Source organism: Octopus bimaculoides, chromosome 20, assembly GCF_046866305.1.
Source record: "Octopus bimaculoides isolate indiv1 chromosome 20, ASM4686630v1, whole genome shotgun sequence".
Taxonomy (NCBI): domain Eukaryota; kingdom Metazoa; phylum Mollusca; class Cephalopoda; order Octopoda; family Octopodidae; genus Octopus; species Octopus bimaculoides.
Genome location: NC_142947.1, coordinates 28,983,420 through 29,003,964, shown reverse-complemented (window position 1 = coordinate 29,003,964; position 20,545 = coordinate 28,983,420). Strand labels below are relative to the sequence as shown.

Sequence of the window (20,545 nt, the reverse complement as noted above, 5' to 3'; positions counted from 1 at the left end):
AACTTGTACAAATGCAAAGCAAAAGTCAAACATAAAATAATAAAAATAATAATAATAATAATAATAATAATAATAATAATAATAATAATAATAATAATAATAATAATAATAATAAGCGTCTAGTGGGATATGATAGCTATATTTAAATTTTAGTGTGTATTGACAGCTATGGCTGGTGTGCTATGAAAAATGGTGAAAAAAATTAAAGAAATAGCTTAAGGCGGTGCTCCAGTATGGCCACAGTCAAATTACTGAAACAAATAAAAGAAGTGAGTCTAGGATAAGGGGTTTAGGTATATAGGTGTGATTTAAAAGAAGTTACGAGAAAATCGAAGGGTAGGAAAAATAATTGGGTTAAATATTATAGTGACGATGTAACATTATGGTAAGATAGTATTATATTAAGAATTGAGAGAGAAAATATAAAAGAAAAGTACTTACCACCGTTAGAAAAAATTGTTGATAAATAATTCGTAATAACAGGGATTCTGTTTTTTTTAAATTTATTTATGAGTCAGAGTCGTAGTGTAGGGGAGATAATGCTAAATGTATATTCCAGGAAAAAATTATTCTCGGGGAATACACACGTATACACCTACACACACATATACACAGACAAAAAACATACACATACACTCAAATCTACACACACAAAACAGATGCAAGTAAATATATGGAAAAACATATACATATACACACATAGGTACATAAACATATGTTTATAAACATCTATATACGCACATATATACACACACACACACACATATATATATATATATATATATATATATATACACATACATTATATACACACATATACATAGATAAACATACGTAAATACGTGTATATATATATATATATATATGTGTGTGTGTGTGTGTGTGTGTGTGTGTGTGTGTGTGTGTGTGTGTGTGTGTGTGTGCGTATATCGATTTTTATAAACACATGTTTATGTACCTATGTGTGTATATGTATGAGTTTTTCCAAATATACTTGCATCCGTTTTGTGTATGTGTAGGTGTATATATGTAGGTTTGAGTGTATGCATATGTTTTTTGTCTATGTATGTTTGTATGTGTAGGTGTATACGAGTGTATTCCCGGAGAATAATTTTTTCCTGAATATACATTTAGCATTATCTCCCCTACACTATTACTCTGTGAACCATAAATAATTTTGTTTTTTTCAATCCGTTATTATGAATTACTTAACAATTCTTTCTGACGGTAGTATGTACTTTTCTTTTTTATTTTCTCTTCCAATTCTTAATATTAACAACTATACCTTCTTTTCTTCTTACAAACGAATATAATACTATCTTACCATAATGTTACATCCTGTCGTTTTTATATTTACCCCAATTATGTTTTCCTACCCTTCGATTTTCTAGTAACTTATTTTAAATCACATCCATATACCTAAACCTCTTATCCTTAGACACTCATCTTTTAGTAAACTATTTATTTTTCAATTTTTTCACCATTTTTCATTGCACACCACCCATAACTGTCAGTACACACTAAAATTTAAATATAGCTATCATATCCCTCAAGATGCTTATTATTAACATGTATTCAAATGTATATACGTGTAGGTGTATACACTTTTATGTGGGAGCATTTGTGTGTGTTAGATACGTGTGTGCAATGTTATATTTTTTTGTCTCCGATCTTTCCTACTTATATTAAATTGGCCAAAACAGTTCTAGTTCTTACACAGACAGACTCAATACTACATAAGCATGTTCCTATATTTCTTTTTCCTCTTTCACAATCTTTTTATGAATATCCGATCGAGTTTATCCGACACAGGCTCTCTGTAGTTTTCATTGTAATATTCTTTAATACCTTTTTTGATGTTTTCTTCATCTTTTCCACAAAGGAGAATGGTAATACGTTACTGAATTAATTTAATTATTATAATTAATTTAATTTTTCCATGTTTCTTACATGTTGGTATTATCATTCGAAACGATCTATGGATTCTCCATTTTTTAACTGTTAGTTGAGTTCATATAGGATTATATTCTATATGTGCTCATAACACATTTTTTTTTTATTTTTATATATACACACACACACACATATATTATATTATATATTATGCAGCTGTCCTCATTCATATGCATCACATGACTTTACCAGAACAGTCTTCTTTCTTGCACACTACACCTAAGCTTCTTATACCCAATTCTTCTCTTAAATCATTTACACTCTGTTGTACATGTACACTAACATTACCTGTCCAGCAGAACATTGCTTTTCAAACAATGAAAAAAAACAACAACAAATAGTCTCAAAAAAAAAAAAATGTGAGTTAGAGCAGAGATTTCTACAGCCAAATGCATTGTCTGTTGCACCCCTACCCCTATTCATTTCTCAGTCTATTGAATAACAGTCCAGGTATTTACTTATTTGGAAAACTGGAAATAAAAACAATACCGAAATGAGCCTTTTAGTTATAAAGATCATACAACACATAAAGAATGCCACGAAGGTCAGCTATGCTTTCACAGTGGACTGTAAGCAAATGACACCATTAGCAAAGTTATTGCTTACAACCATATAGTGAAACACACGTTTAGATGGGGAGAACACCTCCACTTTAAGTGACCGGCACTTCTTTATGCAACAGTCTTCATCCAATCACATCAGATGACCAAACCAATGCAGTCTTCTCTCTTGCACGCCTGAATATGATTCCTCTTATGCCTAACTTTTCTCTCAACACACTAGTGCTCTGTTACACATGTACACTGACATTGCACATCCAGCAGAGCATACCAACTTCATTCCTCTCTAGTCTTCACATATCCTCTGCATTCAGGGCCCACATCTCACTACCATACATATGCATCATACAATTTTCCTTTCACTCAGAGAGTGAAATAAAAAAGCACCACCAACTCCCAAGTCATTTCCAAAGCAGTGATGTAAACAAAAATTACAAAAATTCTTTTCCGAAAAGAAGAAAATCCAGCTTATGTGGGTGTCCTGATCTGAAAATCAGCCATTTATAGCTATTTTAAATAGTCCAGTGAAATTTTATTGAAATGGCATCATATCTCAGGATTTATTTCTTTCTTTACCTACTACAAATATGCCAAAAACTCAAGTCCCTACGGTTTGTACTTTTGGATTTAGCTAGGTCTGAAAATAGCATGAAACTGTTTGTGACACATAGCAAAATAGGTTTTATATAAATATTCTTAAAAATTGCCAAAAAAGTTTCCTTTTCAAGAACCTTTAAAAAAATAGGCAACTGTTATACCATAGTCACTTTTAATTTGTGTAATTTGAAAATGATTAACACCTTAGTTTCAAAGATATGACATCACAAATAAGGCTAATTATTCATTTAGGCCAATTAGGCAAGATTTCGACCAATTCACTGACCATTCAAACTGACATATTTCCTACAATATTCATGCAAATTTCACAAATGAGGTATCAAAATGTTTCTTTTTGAATGCTCTCCAAGAAGTACAGTAGAAATTACATTTAAATATTTTCAAAAATTCAGTGATACCTATTTTTATCTAAACTTTAAGCTTCATTTTAAACTCAATTTATCATCACTTGGTATTTATTAATCAAGTAATTTATTTAATTACCAATAAGCAACAAAACAACATATATTCAAATATCAGAAACAATTCTTTACAATCAGAAAATTACATTATTTATTTTATTTACCTTTTCTTTGGATTTTGGAAATATATCTTTCTTGGGAAATCTAAATGTTGGTCTTTTAATTTTGGAAGGACTCCTGAAATAAATGGAAAAAATGACAATATTAAAAAGATTAGATACAATAAACATATTTTAGATGAGAGACAAAAAGGAAAATATACTATAATTTTACTTGTGATGATATTTTGACATTTTTGCATAGTGTTGGTAAGAATATTCTCTTATAACTGAATTCCAACTGTTGATTATGTAATTACAACACCTAATCATTAGGTGTCTTTGGTAGAATTCCTGCTGTTGGAAACATTCTGAGCAGGTATCTAGTTTCTTCTCTTCCTATGTTATCCTGCAGCTATTGGGAAGGTAAGGTATTTTGTTTTAAGGACATACTGGATACTAGTAATAGGATATGAACTTACCCACTTTTACACTATAACTCTCTTCATAATATTCATGATCTGGTCCAACAATTTGGTGCCTCTCTGATAACTTCTTTTAAGGCATCTTCTTTATTCTTGTAACAGTTGACTATGATGTTGCCACACTAGATAGGTGAGATACCTGTTTAACTATACAGGTGACTAGACTGCATCCTACTCCAGGGATTTTTCATGTCTACATATCCTCAACTGCTTTATCATACTGTTGTCAATAAGATTGGCTGGACTCTTCATTTGGTACACATTAAGACCTTCTTTCACCCATTCATTCTCCATATTTAGTAACCTTTCTTAACGCTTCCATGCTGCTTACTTTTCAGAAACATAAGTGCACGTGTACCATTATCCTTCCATACACAGTTCTCTCCCACAATGTGGTGGTATTCTCTGATATGCTGCCTTGCAATCTAAAACACCTCATGTCACTAGTTACTTATGACATAAAAGTTTGGCCAACCTCTTATTTTCTGCTTTTCCCTTTGTTAAACGTAGTTCACTGCTGCCCCATTCTTCCAAACCTTCAAAGCCTACCTCTTCACTTTTAATAGCTCTGTCTGCTTCCCTGTTTCGCCACATCGCCTTAAGTCACCTGTAACTTTGCAAATGTTGCAGATTGGTCAAATACTTCAATTAGAATGTCTCTAAATCTCTGACTGTTTGAAGGATCTTCAAGTTTCCATATAGTTCTTTTCCAGATTGGTTTGCATCTCTGGGTCCTTCTCACTCTAAGTCTGCAATTACTAGCTACTAACCTATGTTAAGTAGTACATTCCTCAACAGGAAAAAACTTTGCTTTCACAAACATCTATCGATTAAGTTTTCTGGTGAGAATGTAGTCAATCTAGCTTTTGTGTCCACCAGATTCATAGGTGATCAGGTGGTTAGTAAATTTCCTGAAGTTAGCGTTGCAGATCTACAAGTTATTTGCATCACAGAACTCTAACAGCCTCATTCCTACTTCATTTCTAAGACCAAAGTTGTAACCTCCATGAACATTATGAAATCCACCAGAGTGTGCCCAATATGTCTACCAAAATTACCAGCCATGACAATAAGGTCATTGTCATCTGTCACCAAGGTAATCTGCAGAAGGGCCTCATAGAAATGCACTATCTGTTCATCTGCCAGTCCAGCTTGTGTAGCAAATGCCAAGATAAAAGTTACTGTTGTATAACCTAACACTAATCTTAACTTAACAATCCTATCACACACTCACTGACCACCTCAGACACTTTATCAACCTATTTCTCTGCCAAGAATACACCTACACCACACACCTTCACTCACACACACACACACAAAACACAAAGTGCACTGTGTATTTGTGAACACAGCTTTAGTGGGCTATAAATGGAAGATGACTTTATGTAATGTCATGCAGCTTATACCAAATTTTAACTTACTCATTTCTCTTTCAGTCATAACAACAGCATCGACATGGCAGATTTCAGTGTGATAAGGAAATGAGAAGATATAATTCAGAGATTGCTGGCTTCTTAAAGATGATTAGGTTCTTGGTGCTAAAGATTGAGGAAAAACTGAAGGGCTTTGGTAAGGATCTGTCAACTATGAGCAAAAGAAAGAAACATTCTCTGCAGTTCCAGGATATCGTGAATGACAATCCCATTGAATCAATGAGAGACATTGATGGGCTGCTCATGGTAAGATGTCAGCTTTTAGATGTCTGGTGCACAAAGACATTAGGTAAAAATCCTATGTGATGAGGAGAGGGCTGTCATGTCCAACAAGACCCAGAAGAACTATGCAATAATGTGACATCCAACATATGGTGCCCTAGCTCTCCTGATTAGACCCTCCCTAACTGTTGCATCTGGGATTTTAAAGTGGAGGGGAGCCACACAATGCCAAGAACTCCTTGGGGGTTGCCATCAAAAACATGTACGCAGCATCAATGAAATCCACAAGATCCTGGAACACAATCACTTCCCTTGATCCCATTGGAACTGAAAGCTGCTTTGTTGAATGGTCTGTTTCTTTGGTGCATCTAGTTGAACATGTGGACAATTTTTTAATGGGAGTATGCTGATTTTTCTGCTTTGTGTCTTTGTTTTTCTTTATATATTTTCTTTCAGTTACCTGACTCATCCTCCTTCCTTCTCTCTCTCTCTTTTTCTCAGTGTCCATCTTCAAAAAATGTAAGCATGGTGAGAAAATTGATAAACTGATGCTTCCCAACAAAAAAATACTATGTGGAATTCATTTCCCCATGTGTCATAGAATGCATCCTTGTCACTCACACCATTATAAATGCAGTGGGCCAGGAACTACTAATAGGGACCCTGAAACTATTTACATTATTGGGTGGAATTCTGATTAAAGCACCCCACATAACCCCTCATAACTATATTATATAGAATTTTCAGAAAATTTTTGTGAATTTGTGTTCTACACATGGGAATTCATGTGATTATGCAAATTTTTTTTTAATTCTTTAATCTCTACCTCCACCCTCACCCCCAATTTAGGGGAAAGTTAACATTTAAATTACAAAAAGTTTTTTTGTGTGTAAATCCCAACAATGGACCTCCTTTGAGCACATCATTCCATTAAACATGTTTATGAGTAAAAAATAATGTAAAACATTAATACATATCAGAGTGACAAAGAAACAAGGAAGGTACCAGGTGGTCAAGGGATGTGTTAAATCACCCCCTTAAAAAAATTTTTTTTTTTTACATAATTGTATGAATTCCCATGTGTAGAATACAAATTTACAAAACTTTTCTTAAAATTCAAAAAAAAAAAATAGAAAAAAGTTATGAGGGGTGCTTAAACCAAGATTCTGCCCATTATTGTTCACAAATTGTGATATAAAATTTTAAAATAATAAAAAAACAAACAAGCAGAAGGACAACACTGAATATTGTAAGGAGCTTATTCTGGAGCCAATTATTTATGCTAGCTGACATTACCACTCCTTAGAGAAATCAAAACCAGGCTAAATTGTCTAAGTTCACTTACTTGATGTCTTCCATATTGACTAGCTGCTCCTCTTCAGAATCTTCTTCTTCAAACATCATATAACCTTTGTCTTTCTTTTCCTTACGGCTTTCTTTCTTCTTTTTATCTGTGTCTTTCTTCTTGCTTTGTCGCTCGTTGTCATCTTCACCAACTATAGGCAACAAATAAATCAGTTTAAGCTATATTAGTATATACAAAAATATTACAAACAAAAATGTTTCACCTTTAAGTGAAAACAATAGAGATAAACATAGTATTGTTTTTTCATGTTACACTTTGTCATAAACCACTTTATCAGATGAGATGGTCAGTCAGAATAAGGTAAAACATGTCGAGTCATTGACTAATATTGTTTTTTGTTCACAGCATATTTCTAGTTAACTTTTTAACCTTTCTTGCATTAGATTGGTAAATGCTAACTTATATGGACAACATATCTGAATTATTAAATCTCTAAAACAATTGAAGCATTTAGTAGCAGTGTCGTAAGCGCCAACCCAGCCATTTTGGAGATTAGTTTATCATTTTCTTTGTCTCAACATCTAGAATCTGAAAAATTGGGAGGAAGAACCAATCTGGCTGAAAAAAACTGTACCTCAATGCTACTGACACAATGCTCACTCACCCAAACTCAGACCAGAGAGTTTAGTAACACACCATCATAAGCACACAGGTGTGGTCTCTGTATCGTTTTCCAAGGTGTTATGGCTCATTTTCTAACATTCTTAGTTACCATCATAACAATAATGGGCTATTATCCTACTATTTGTCTTACCTCTGAAAGATACTTAAAACACAAACAATATCTTTAGCGGGGTTCGGTAGGTTTTTTCTAGGTATTATGGCTAAAATATGCAATGCAATACACCATTTCATAGTACCAGTATATACTACAAAATGAGAAAGATGCAGTATTTGTTTCATCTTTCAGATGCATACATACATAAATAATTTTACATAGGTGGAATGATTAGAGGAGGTCTTCACAGTTATTTTAAGACCAAAACCAGCTTCCTAACTTCATTCCTTGCCAACATATTGCATTCTGAAAGTTGCAAAACTTTGATTGCATTTTTCTCAGTTTTTAAGTTGTGGTGCTTATGACAGTCTGTTACTAAACGCCTCAATTATGTTATCTCAGCCAATGTACAATCTTGTACATTTACTTAGTGATACTTTCATCACTATTTCAGAAAATATAGTGTCAGCTATACTTCACTGGGAGAGTCAAAATAATGTTGATATTTATCTAGAATTGCTTCCTGTACAAGTTTTATATTTTGTTTTATTACAGCATGATTATTTTTAACTGTCAATTAATTCCATTCATTAAATGAATTAACATTAGCTTACAGTGTTTTGTTGTTGAACCTTCAAGTCAGTTCTGATTGAGCAGTGCTTTTGTTAAAGGCATTCTGACTGACCAGATTGTCTTTCTTTTAAGTGAATAAATTGTATTCTCTGTTAAGATGGTAAGATATGGTTTAAGAAAAATTTAGTTAAATATATGTGTATATATATATATGTGTGTATGTGTGTGTGTGTGTATATATATATATATATATATATATATATATATATATGCATACATATTTATATGTATATATATGTATGTACATACATGAGTATGCACATACACATATGGCATGTATGTGCATGCACACATGCATATACACATACATATATAAATACATACCTATACACACGTATTCTCTAAAGATAAAAAAAAAGGAACTATTATAAAGTGATCAAAACAAAAAGATTATTTACTTGAGGCAGAATCAATTCCTGTGGAAGGCCGGTATAGCCCAGGGAAATCTTTGTCATGACCATCTGCGCTTTCATAACTCATGATGATAACAGTAGTGGTGGTGGAGGTGATGATAGATTCTTAATATCTTCAGGAATGAAACTCTTCTAAAAGCAGCTTCTCCTGAAAGCTAGAGAATATTAATTTGCTTTTTACAAAAGTAACTCAAGTTTGTACAATAACAAGTACAAGGAAAATACTTAACCTTTCTAATTTGAATTTTGAGAATGATTCTCACGCCACCATTCAAAATCTCTCGATTTAAAGTGTTAAATGGCCCATTATATTTTTTTATGTGAGAACCTTTTGTTATGTTTCAAACACTATTTTGATAATAAAAATGCTATTTTATTACATCTGTCCTAAATTTTCAATTATTTTTCAAAACTAATTGCAACATAAAGCTGACACCTCCATAAAGAAGTGCCCATCACTCAAAGTGGATGCAACATGAGGAAGATATGGGATGAATTACTGAAGAACAACATCAGGAAGCTGAACTTTTCAGGTGAGATGACAAAGGACGAGATACTTGGTGCCTGGCCATACTGATGAAGACCCATACCCCACAGCAGAAGTGTTAAGACTGATCCATGCAGTGCCATGTGAAAGCACACAGCACATTTCTTCAAACATAAAGAACTGTAACTACATATATTCCAAGGGGTATTTCAAATCATTAGTGACTCTGCCAATCTACTCCTGCCCTCCTCATAATAATAATGATGATGTTATTGATTATGATGATGATGATTGAATATGCATACTGACTGATCCATGTCTGTTTGATACTAGGATTGTGAAGAAAGCATATGACTGGCGCTACAATTTATTGACCGTATGAAGAAGAACAGCAAAGCTGACTTCCTCAGGATTTGTTCTCAAGAGCCAGAACAAATTCCACAAAGCATTTTGTCTAATGTTCTAATAATTCTGTCAATCTTCCCTAAATAAGGATTTCTAACATAGGCACATGACAGCAAATTTCTTGTGGGGGAGATAGCAGATTGAACAGTTAAGAAATATAGAAGGCCAAGACAAAAATTACTACCGAAAAGATTTTAAAAAAAGCAGTTAAGGAAACTCCCAAATTGGAAGAGCCCAGGATTGGATGGGGTCCAAGGTTACAGGATGAAGAAGATGGGAGGGCTCTATGAAAGGATAGTACAACAACTAGATGAGTCCTTGCAGGAGGGCACAGAACCCAGCTGGATGACAAAGAGAAAGATATTATTATGTGCCAAGGATCCTGAAAAGGGTAATATTGCATCCAACTTTCAACCAATAACAAGCCTTCTGCTAATATGGAAACTATTGTCAGGTGCTTTGGCCAGTGAATTGTATAAATTCTTAAAAAGAAGTAGGCTGCTACCTACTGAACATAAAGGGTGCTGAGAGGAACCATGGAATGAAAGATTAGCTGTTAATTGATGATCTAATTATCAGAAACTGCAAGAGAAGACACACAAACCTGGGCATGGCATGGATTGACTATCATAAAGCATGGAAATTTATGGAGTAGCAGAAAACATGAGAAGCTTTATATGGAACAGTATGAAATGTTGGAGAACTGAATTGACAGCAGGGAATCAGATATTAGGAGAGGTGAAAATCAAGAGAGGAATCTTCCAGAGGACAGTGTATCCCCTACTGGTCTTTGTGCTGGGAATGATCCCCTTGAGTGAAATACAACAGAAGACAAAGTTGGGATGTGATTGGGAAGCAGTAAGGGAAAACTTGAACCACTTGTTATTCATGGACGACTTGAAGTTGTTCACAAAAAGTGAGGCAGAACTGGACAATCCAGTCTAATCTGTGCAGATTTTCTCAAATGATATCAAGATGGAATTTAAACTCTCAAAATGTGTTATGATGGTGATGAGATGAGGAGAGCTTGTCAGGACAGAAGGCATATGTATGCCATGTGGTGAAATGATGAAGGCAACTGAACCTGAATCTGGTTGTAAATACCTGGGAATATTCGAGGCAAATGGAAATGATATAAAAGAAAAGATAAAGAAAGAGTACACCTACAGCAAGTGAGAAAAATATTGGCTTCAAAGCTGAATGCCAGAAACATAATTTCAGCAATAAACTCATACAGTTTCAGTAATTCAGTATGGTGCTGGAATCCTGAAGTGAACAGAGGAGGAGCTAAAAGAGTTGGACAGGAAGACAAGAAAGCTCCTAATGATGCATGGAGCCCATCATCTGCGTGGAGACACTGATTGCCTATACATGAAGAAAGAAAATGGAGGAAGGGGACTGATAAGTGTGGAAGACTGTGTATGTATCAAATTCAGGAGCTTAATGTGATACCTCTCCCAAAGTAAGGAAACCTTGCAAGTGTCAGTTAGGAATGAGAGAATATTGAAAGCATAGAAGAAGGGAAAAACAAAGGAAGAGGTACAAAAAGGACATGAAGAAGCATTAGGCAACAAAGGACTACACAATTCTATGTAGCCAAAACAGCATTGAATCTAATATTCCTCTAATTATTAGACTTTATAGTGTGACTGTCCCTACCTCTTCTACACCTCATCATGCTCATGGCCAAATCAGTGAATGGTTGCTGAAAGCAGATTAGGATCAGGCAATACTTCACCGAGAGGAGATATAAGCTTCTGCTTATTCCTGTCTGAAGTATCGTCCGATACTTCGGACTTATCGTCCGATGAATTTACTTTGTTGACATTCTTCATCGACAGAATTTTTATATCTTTCAACCTTTCAGTCAAGTCCGCCTTTCTTCCAGTAACATACTGTCCATATAATCTTAAATATTTCTTTAACTCAGGCACAGTAAGTACTTCGATAGCTGAATCATCGAGCTGCTTTATATCCATGATAAGACGTAAAACAATAACAATAGCGTGGATGTCTGCGGAAGTTTAATTGTCTACATGCAGTACCGCCTAGCCAAGGGAGATAACCTACTTATAGGAAAGCCCTATAGAGGATTGTGAGCACTTGACACTGTTCCAGATGCCATACACCCTGTCTTGGTCTTTGTTTGACTCAGGACTGTAGCTCTGTTAAACAGACAAGCTGTGGAAATATCCATCTGACAAATGATGACCGCCTACCCACCATCAAGGAATTCCTGAAGATTTTGCAATCTCAGCATACATCTGTACATCATCAGTCACAACATGCCTAAGCCTCCACCCAAATGGAGCATTTGACCAATGGCATATGTCCCTTCCACAGGAAGCAGAAGAGCAGGGATTTTAGTCCAGCCAGTTGTGAACTGGAGCAAGGTACCAGAGCCAGGCATTAATATTGGGTTGGCAACTAAGTTCCAGACGTTTTTTTTAAATTTTGGAATTTATAGCATTTTTAAATTTTGGAATCTACTTTTTTTTAGAATTCTATTTTTGAATCATTTTGGAATCTTTTTTTTTTTTTTTCTAGTTAATTTTAGTTAATTTTTGTTTATTTTCAGATCATTAAAATGGAATGTCAAGTTAAGAAAAACAAGCATTTTTGACACCTCCTTTTTGCTTTTAATCAAGGTTCTAAGGCCACAAAAGCTGCTCATGACATTTGTGCTGTGTATAGAGAGGGTGCTATAGCTGAAATGGAAATTTTGAACTTAAAGATGCATCTTGTTCTGGCTATCCACCCCATCCCTTAGACCCCACCCTTGCTTCCCCCACACCCCAACACCACACCACCACACTGCCCACTTCCCAGCACCTACACCATCATCCAAACACCTACACATGCACACGTCAATGTCACCAGCCCCCTTCCACACGCGCATACACGTTCTCACATACACACGCATGCACACCTTTGTTTTGGGATCACCACTACTTTATTATCTCCCTTCTTCCTAGCTCTCCTGTGTAACCCCTCTGTCCTGCATTCACCATGACAGATCGCTAGCCACTATACCTTTTTCTATTTTCTCTCCCTGTTTATTTCTGTGTTCTTTACTATCGAAGAGAGTAGGCTCGAAACATAAAAGACTTTCTCACTTCCCGAGCGTTAAACTAATACATCGGTTTATTGTTTACTAACCTGTCTTCGTCTTTTGTTTTTTTTGTAAATTCTCACTATACATATATATATATATATATATATATATATATATATATATATATATATAGACATGGTTCTTGGTATGCCTAAGTCTCTTCCAGGCACACACACACACACACACACACACACACATCATCATCATTATTTAGCATCCGCTTTCCATGAGTTTGACAGTTTGACTGAAACTGGTAAGCCGGAGAGCCACACTAGGTTCCACTTTGAATTTGGCTTGGTCTCTATGATGCTTACACTCTGCCGTACATGCACACTGACATTGCACATCCAGCGAAGCATACTAGATTCATTTTTTTCAACCCTTCGCATGTCCTCTGCTATCACAGCCCATGTTTCACTGCTGTGTAGCATGACTGTTCACACACAGGCATCATACAATCTGCCTTTCACTCTCAAGGAGAGGCCCTCTGTTGCAAACAAAGGCAGAAGCTCTCTGAACTTTGCCCAGCCCATTCTTCTTCTAGCATCTACTGTCTCAGAGCATCCCCCTCCACTGCTGACTTGGTCACCTAGGTAACAAAAGCTATTAACTACTTCTAAGTATCCCCACTGGCATTTGATAAAGTCTATTTACAGTATATTTCTAGTGTTTACTGTACCTGTGCATCTACCACACACAAATACTATTTCCCTGTTAACCTTTTTCTAATATTGCTGCACCTCTGGGTATACCCAGCTCACACTGGGTATACCTTGTGGAGTTTCCACCTATGCCTTTTCTACATATCAAGCAGGGCTATCTACCTGAAGGGATTTGTGATTTGTCAGCTTTCCTACAAACTAAGACTTTGATTTTTGTAAAATTATCTCTAAGACCCTTTGATTCCAGACTTTGCTTCCACTCCTGAAATTTCTTCTGTAGTTCTGGTAGTGATTCAACAACAAGGAGAAGATCATCAGCATAAAGGAACTCCCAAGGTAGCCCAACTTAAATTCCACTGTCATTGCTTGGAGGACTATGATGAACAAGAGGGTGCCAAGGACTGATCCATGGTGGACTCCTACTTGTACACTGAATTCATCTTCTCTTCTCAGTCAACCTGACTGTGCTGAATAATAAGGATGAAAGTATCCATCTGAAAGTAATGGGCAATGTCTTTTGACAAGCAGCCAAGCTCTAAGCTCTCTCTAACTGGAAGTGGGAGTAATGTGTGGATGAGAGACTGCTGCCCATGTAGCGAGACACTGCATAGCATATGCCTCCCTCATCACCTTGCCTCCTGCTGAAGCTAAACATAAAAAATAATTTAAACTGGACTACATCTTGGAGATGTATCTAAAACATGCTCTCTCATTTCACATACTTACATACCTATCTTATGAAATACCCAGCACACTCATGGCTACTGACAACAAGATTGCTTCTTACAGAGGTGTCTGTCAGGGGGATCCTCTTGGTCAGCTCCTTTTTGCCTTGGCTGTTGCTGATGTTGCCTGATCAGTCCACTCACCTTTCAATATCAGATACCTGGATGACTCAATCCTGGGTGGCTCCGCTGGGTCTGTAGTTAGAGATCTTCAACAGGTCATCCAGGTTCTAAAGTTCCTTGGGCTTGAGATCAACCTGTCCAAGTCAGAGGTGATAAATGTGAACTATGGTGAGGCTGAATTCCAAGATGCTGTACTCAGCATCCAGCCAGTCTTGATGGGAGCTCAGCTGATGCCAAGAGACACCTCCTGCATTCCTGGCTCCTTAATCCTCTCAAAAGCCATAAGAGGGTACCTGGAGATCAAGCTTGCAAACCTATTTAGGATGATAGAGAGATTGTGCTTCATTGACACACACATGACACTCTCCCTCTTGAGGAATTGCTCTGACCTGCCTAAGCTCCTTTTCTCACTATGCAGTGTATATGTCACCCTCTCACAAATCGACTCAGTGAAATCGATGCCACCATTTGGTGCTGTGCTGAACAGATAGTTTTGACAATGCTGACTGGTAACAGAATGGCCTCCATTCTGCTTTGGACCTGGCTCTGCTGACCTATTTTTCTTCAATCTCATCCAGCAGCACCCTTAATGGTGAGGTACTTTGTGGAATGAATAAACCTAACATGGCCTGGAAACTGGAGCCAGTTCTGGCTGATAGGACCCCTGAAGGTTTTGCTGTCCCCCAGAATATAGATATCCAACAGAACTGGCATGACATCAAAGGCAAATCTACCTTCACGCAGATTGAGACACACTTAGACCTGCACTGCCTTGCCTGTCTCCATTCTGCTTCACAGCCAAACAGTGACATGTGGCTCAGTTCAGTGCCCTCCTCATGAACTGGTTCATTTCTTGATGATGAGTGCACTTGTATTGGAGTGGCCCTGCACCTCAGTCTCCACATGTGCAAGCTGCACAAATACTGTTGTGGAGCCATACTCAATAAATTTGGCCTGCATCCATTATCCTGCAGCCAAAGTATAGGCTGGTTTCCGTGACATGTTGCTCTGAACTATATCATTAAAAGGGGCCTTGATGCAGCAGAGTTTCCACCACAACTGGAGCCTGTAAGTCTTGAACAAAGGAATGGTAAGCACTCCAACAGAATAACCTTATTCCCATACGGGGGTGGGGGAATCTCTAATTTAGTATGTGACAAGCAGCAACACATTCTCCTTCTCCAACTTTGCTGTATTGGCCACAAACCCAAGTATCACCACCCATAATGCAGAGAAGAAGAAGTTAAACAGATACAGAAGCTTGACTTGCTACTTTCTCTCTGTGCAATCAAGACCTCAAGTGTTCTCAGACTACACTGCTGATTACTTTCACAAAATCAAGCTAACAATAGCCTGCCTGAGAAATGAGCCCCACAAGATGGGGTGACTATTGCAGCAAGTGTCGCTGGCTATTCTCTACAGAAACATCTTTGCAATTATGTCCAGAAGGCACAGTTGAACACACCATTCGATCTGGTGTAACAACCTGTTAGTTCCTACAAACCCACCTTTTGCTACTTAGTTCTCCTTTTTTTCTTTTTCTTTTTCTTTGTTTCCTTGTTGATATAATTGTTTTCTTTTTTCCTCAATAGTTTAATCTTTTATACTTTTAATGTTTATTTTTCTTTGTTTTCTTTCCATTTGATTTTTTTGTCTTGTTCCTTCATTCTCATTTTTGTTGTTTCATTTTTATTGTTGTTGTTTAAACCAACACTGACAGTGATGGTAGTGCTTTGTTATTACAGTGAGAAGGCAGAATGAAAACAGCTCTTCCAATCTATAATTTCACCCCACTAACTTTTTGGTGAAAAATTCAAAGCTATACCTTCTCAAAATATTTCAAGAAATGGGTAAATTTTCAAAATTAATCAGAAAGTATTTTGGGGTATACTTATGTCTGATCTTGATTCTGTGAATGATGTAGCATTGCTATCATCCATCTACGAACACATTCAGAGCAAGACACACAGACTGGAAGAAAATTATGACAGAATTGGCTCTAAACTTAACTCAGAAAAATGTAAAACACAAGGAATAATACCAAACAACAAACTTGTGTGAGAATCAGCAATGACGACATGGAAGTTGTTGAAGAATTTGTTTACTTTGGGGTAACAGTCAAGAAAGATGGAAGATGAATGGCAGATATAAAGAACAGGAGAGCATTCTACAATCTAACAAAGGTATGGAGAAGCAAAGGTACAGGCAGTAAAATGAAGCTGATGCTATTCAAGACATTGGTCTGGCCAGTATTACTCTACGGATATGAAAACTGGAAAGTGACAAAAATGGAAGAAAAAACAATGGACAGCTTCCAATTCACATGCTTAAGGAGATTACACAACATCAAGTGGTTGCAAAGAGTCTGAAATTACACAATTGAGATGAAAATGGGCATCAACAGGATCAGTGATGAAATAAGATTAAGTTGCTGGAACTGGATGAGGTAGGTCCTCAGACAAGATCAAGAAGGCAGTTGTATGGTAGCACCAAAGTGGCAGCCTGGGAGATAAAGAGCAGCAGGGTGTCCTAAAACCACATGGTGAAGGACCATTGACATGGAAAAGAGATAAAGGGTGGAGAAGCTGGAATGACACAAGAACAATTGTAGAAAACAGAGGTGGTTGGAGAACTCATGTTGTGGCCTTATGTGCTCATGGCACAAAGAGAACTAACTAACTATGCCTGGTATGCCAATTCTGCTATCCACAATTTTAAATTCAAAACCAAAAGTTCTGTAGGCAAGTACAGATGATTTCTTAATTGATCCAAGTGCCATGACTGGCACTTATTAATCCCATGGGGATGAATGGCAACATTGACTCCACTATAGTTTTCTACAACATTTTTATGCCTTTTGGAGAGAGGGGGTGTAAAAGAAAAACAGAAAGAGAAATCAAAGGCAAATTGATTTCTCACAATATTTGAATTAAGAAAATTGTTGCAGTAAGATAAAACATATCTTAATTTTACCATTTTTGTCAACAGCTATGATAACTATTTTAATGATGGAGATAATACAGAGTACAACTGTAGAACCATAAAAAGAAAAGAGAGAATATCATAGATAGATTTCACAGAAATACATTATTAAAATAAAGATTGGCATTTGTTTTACAATGTAAAGCTAAAGAGAGCTTGGACACCAGACTACCACAGCTAGCTTTCCCAAATGCATTTAACTAGATGGATTGAGACAATGTACAACGTTTGTATAACATGAATTTTATCCATAATTCATGTGACAACTTTGTAGATAAGTGGAGAAGTATTTTCAATTGCATCATCTCAAGTATATGACAAGTATAGGTTTATCTTCTCTAGAGGAGGAACAGGCAATCCAAAACACAATAAATGACCTCTTTTTTAAGTCACAAGGGAGCACTTAGGCAATTACTTGACCTGCTAGAAACAGTAGTTAAATCTCCTTTAAATCAATCCTAAACCTTAAAAAAAAAAGCCATGTTGGATAGGGTAGTCCTAAATATACTATGTCTGAATGAACTATGGGGGCTATGATAGTCGAAATGTGTTTAATGAAAGGCCTGTTCATTGAGAGTTAAACAACAACAAAGCTATATTTCTGATGAATTAACTGCATAAAATTGTACTATTGCATGGTGCCTTTATGTGCCATAATCTGGATAGCCATTTAGAAACCTAGGATTAAGGGGAAAAAATGACTGATGAGAGCTTGTTTTATAACAGAGATGTGTTAAAACCAGAATCAAAATAAAGTAAACTTTTGAGGTTTATTGGTAAAAGTGAACTCAGCATAGCAAACCAACAATATACTCAACAGCACAGTTTTGTTACAACAGTTCAGGTACTTTCAGTGACACATTTAAGACATTTTTTGCAAAATCTAGGCAACTAATTCTCTTATTCTTTAAATTTCCATCAATTGACTTTGCACATGCTAGGGCATCACCTTCAAGGGTTTTAGTAGATTATATTGACGTCAGTACTTAGTAGGGTACTCATTTTATCAATTTCCATTTATCAAATGGTTGAGTTTGCCTCTTGAATTATATCCTTGTAGAGCTTCTAAAGTTTCAATCTTAAATTGCATTCACAAAACATTGGTCAACCTAAGTTATTGTAGAAGACACTTACCTAAAGTACCACACAATGGGATCAAACCCACACCCATATAGCTGTGAAAGAAATTTAACTACATGATTATGCCTGTACAAATGAAATAAGAATGAAAGAAAATCTCCCACTAGCTTTTATGGATACTGATCTGTTACAAGTGCTTTTTGTCATCGGAGGAACTGAGTTAAGCACTGCAAACAATTAACCTTTTCATCAATATCACAGTTCTGTTACTACTTACCTCTAATGTAACCTACTTACATCAAGCCAATATTTCTTTAAAGCTATGTCTATCCAAGTGATCTTTCAGCTTCTATATTCCTTCAGATTCACTTGAGGGTTTGGGGTACCTGAAGGCAATGAGGAAATTACCTATATGGTTACTTGAACCAAAGAAGGAATGAATCTCTTTATGGTTACAAACCAAACAGAGAACTTCTATATGGTCACTTAACATGCTATAAATAGCAAATTTTCCTCAAACCTACCATATTAAAAAATCTTCACATTAAACAATGTGATATAAAGTACATTATTTCCTGCAAAGAAAAAAAAGGGAGGATGAGAGCTTGAATGCTTTTAATCATAGGTCAGCCCAATCAGGAGTGACTTAGGACAAAGCAACAACTTAAACCTCTAAGCTATGAATAAGTGACAAAATTCAATCCTAGGTTCTTGGAGTCTTGTGATGTAAATGAGCTAACATTTTGCAACACTTTAGAAAATTGGCCACCAACTGATCAGTTGAATACACAAACCAGATGAACTTGTTTAGGTTATCTCTACAGATTTTCTATAGAAATTATAACCAGCACTGATTCTTTTTATGTTTCGTATCCATATTTCAGGAGTTTTTGCTCCTTCATCAGCACCCATCTAACTCATTAATCAGCCACAAATTCATTGCTTAAATAGCCACTGAATATGATGTTATTGAATATACCAATTTTACATATTAAACACATTCCTGGAAGCCGGTATATAAATATTAATGACCTGTAGGGACACTGTATTTTATTACACAACCATAATATCCGACAAAGTTTATTAAACGTTTTTATAAGTCAATACTGTGGTCTACTGTTTAGCAGTGCTGTTACATCACATTAATATCAATAAAAAAAGACATGAAAATGACATTACAAGAGGTCGCTGAATGAGGAGAATATGTGGGAGAAGTCTACTCTAAGTAAACCCAGCAAAAAGACCAGCTAATGAAGTTGACAGCTATATGAAAGACTGTGCAATTACGAACATGAAGACAGGGAAAGCAGCTGTACCATCAGGGTTAGTTGCTGAGATGCTGAAAATATGAGGTGAAATACTAAGCATTAATGACTTGCATAGTCAATCAGTTGTACAGAAAAGTGTCATAGCCAATGACACAGCGATATCAACTACTTCAGAAAAGAACTTCAGTGGCATGCAATTGATGAATCAAGACAGTAACAAAGAGTTATGGAATAACTGTTATGAAGAGAGTTATTTAAGACAAGATGCTGTTGTTGTCTTATGTCGAGCTGGGCTACCGTTAATGTCACCTTCCTGATGATACAGCTACAAGAGCTAAAAAAGTACCAACTAGCATTCATTGACCTGAAGGACTCTGTCAAGGTACCATGTTCTGTAGCTGGTGGTCACTAAAATCAATCAGGCATAGGAATGTCATGCAATGAAGCTTAGGAATGCCATGTAAACCAAGCACATAGTTTAGTTCTCAGCCCCTCCTGATTATTATAGGTATTAAGGTCATAACAGAGAAGTTTATGACTTGCTGCCTGTGTGAACCCCTGGAGCTGATGATCTAGTTTTCATAGTTGAATATGCCAAAGAATCAGAGAAAATTCCAGACATGAAAGTAGAATCTAAAGATTCTATAGCCACAAAGATGACTATGACCAACAGGTAGGATCAGTATTGTATACTAAGTATAAACTGCAGATGAAGAGGTGCAGAGGAATCATAGGTAGCCTGACAGAGAAGAAAGAAACTTGTAAGAGACGTACAGGAGTAATTAACTGTAAGAAATA

The 20,545-nt window shown here is 36.1% G+C and overlaps 1 protein-coding gene across 10 annotated transcripts in view; it reads right to left on the bottom strand.

Moving 5' to 3' along the window:
* LOC106883353 (uncharacterized) overlaps positions 1-20,545 on the bottom strand; it is a 143,556-nt gene that overhangs the window by 81,077 nt on the left and 41,934 nt on the right. For all 10 annotated transcript variants that reach the window (XM_089338286.1, XM_089338291.1, XM_089338292.1 and 7 more), the window contains exons 2-4: positions 8,886-9,055; positions 7,116-7,266; positions 3,697-3,769 (exon numbers count right to left, since the gene is read on the bottom strand). In XM_089338286.1, the coding sequence (XP_089194412.1) occupies positions 3,697-3,769; positions 7,116-7,266; positions 8,886-8,967 (306 nt within the window). In that variant the 5' untranslated portion in view covers positions 8,968-9,055. The remainder of the gene's footprint in view (positions 1-3,696; positions 3,770-7,115; positions 7,267-8,885; positions 9,056-20,545) is intronic.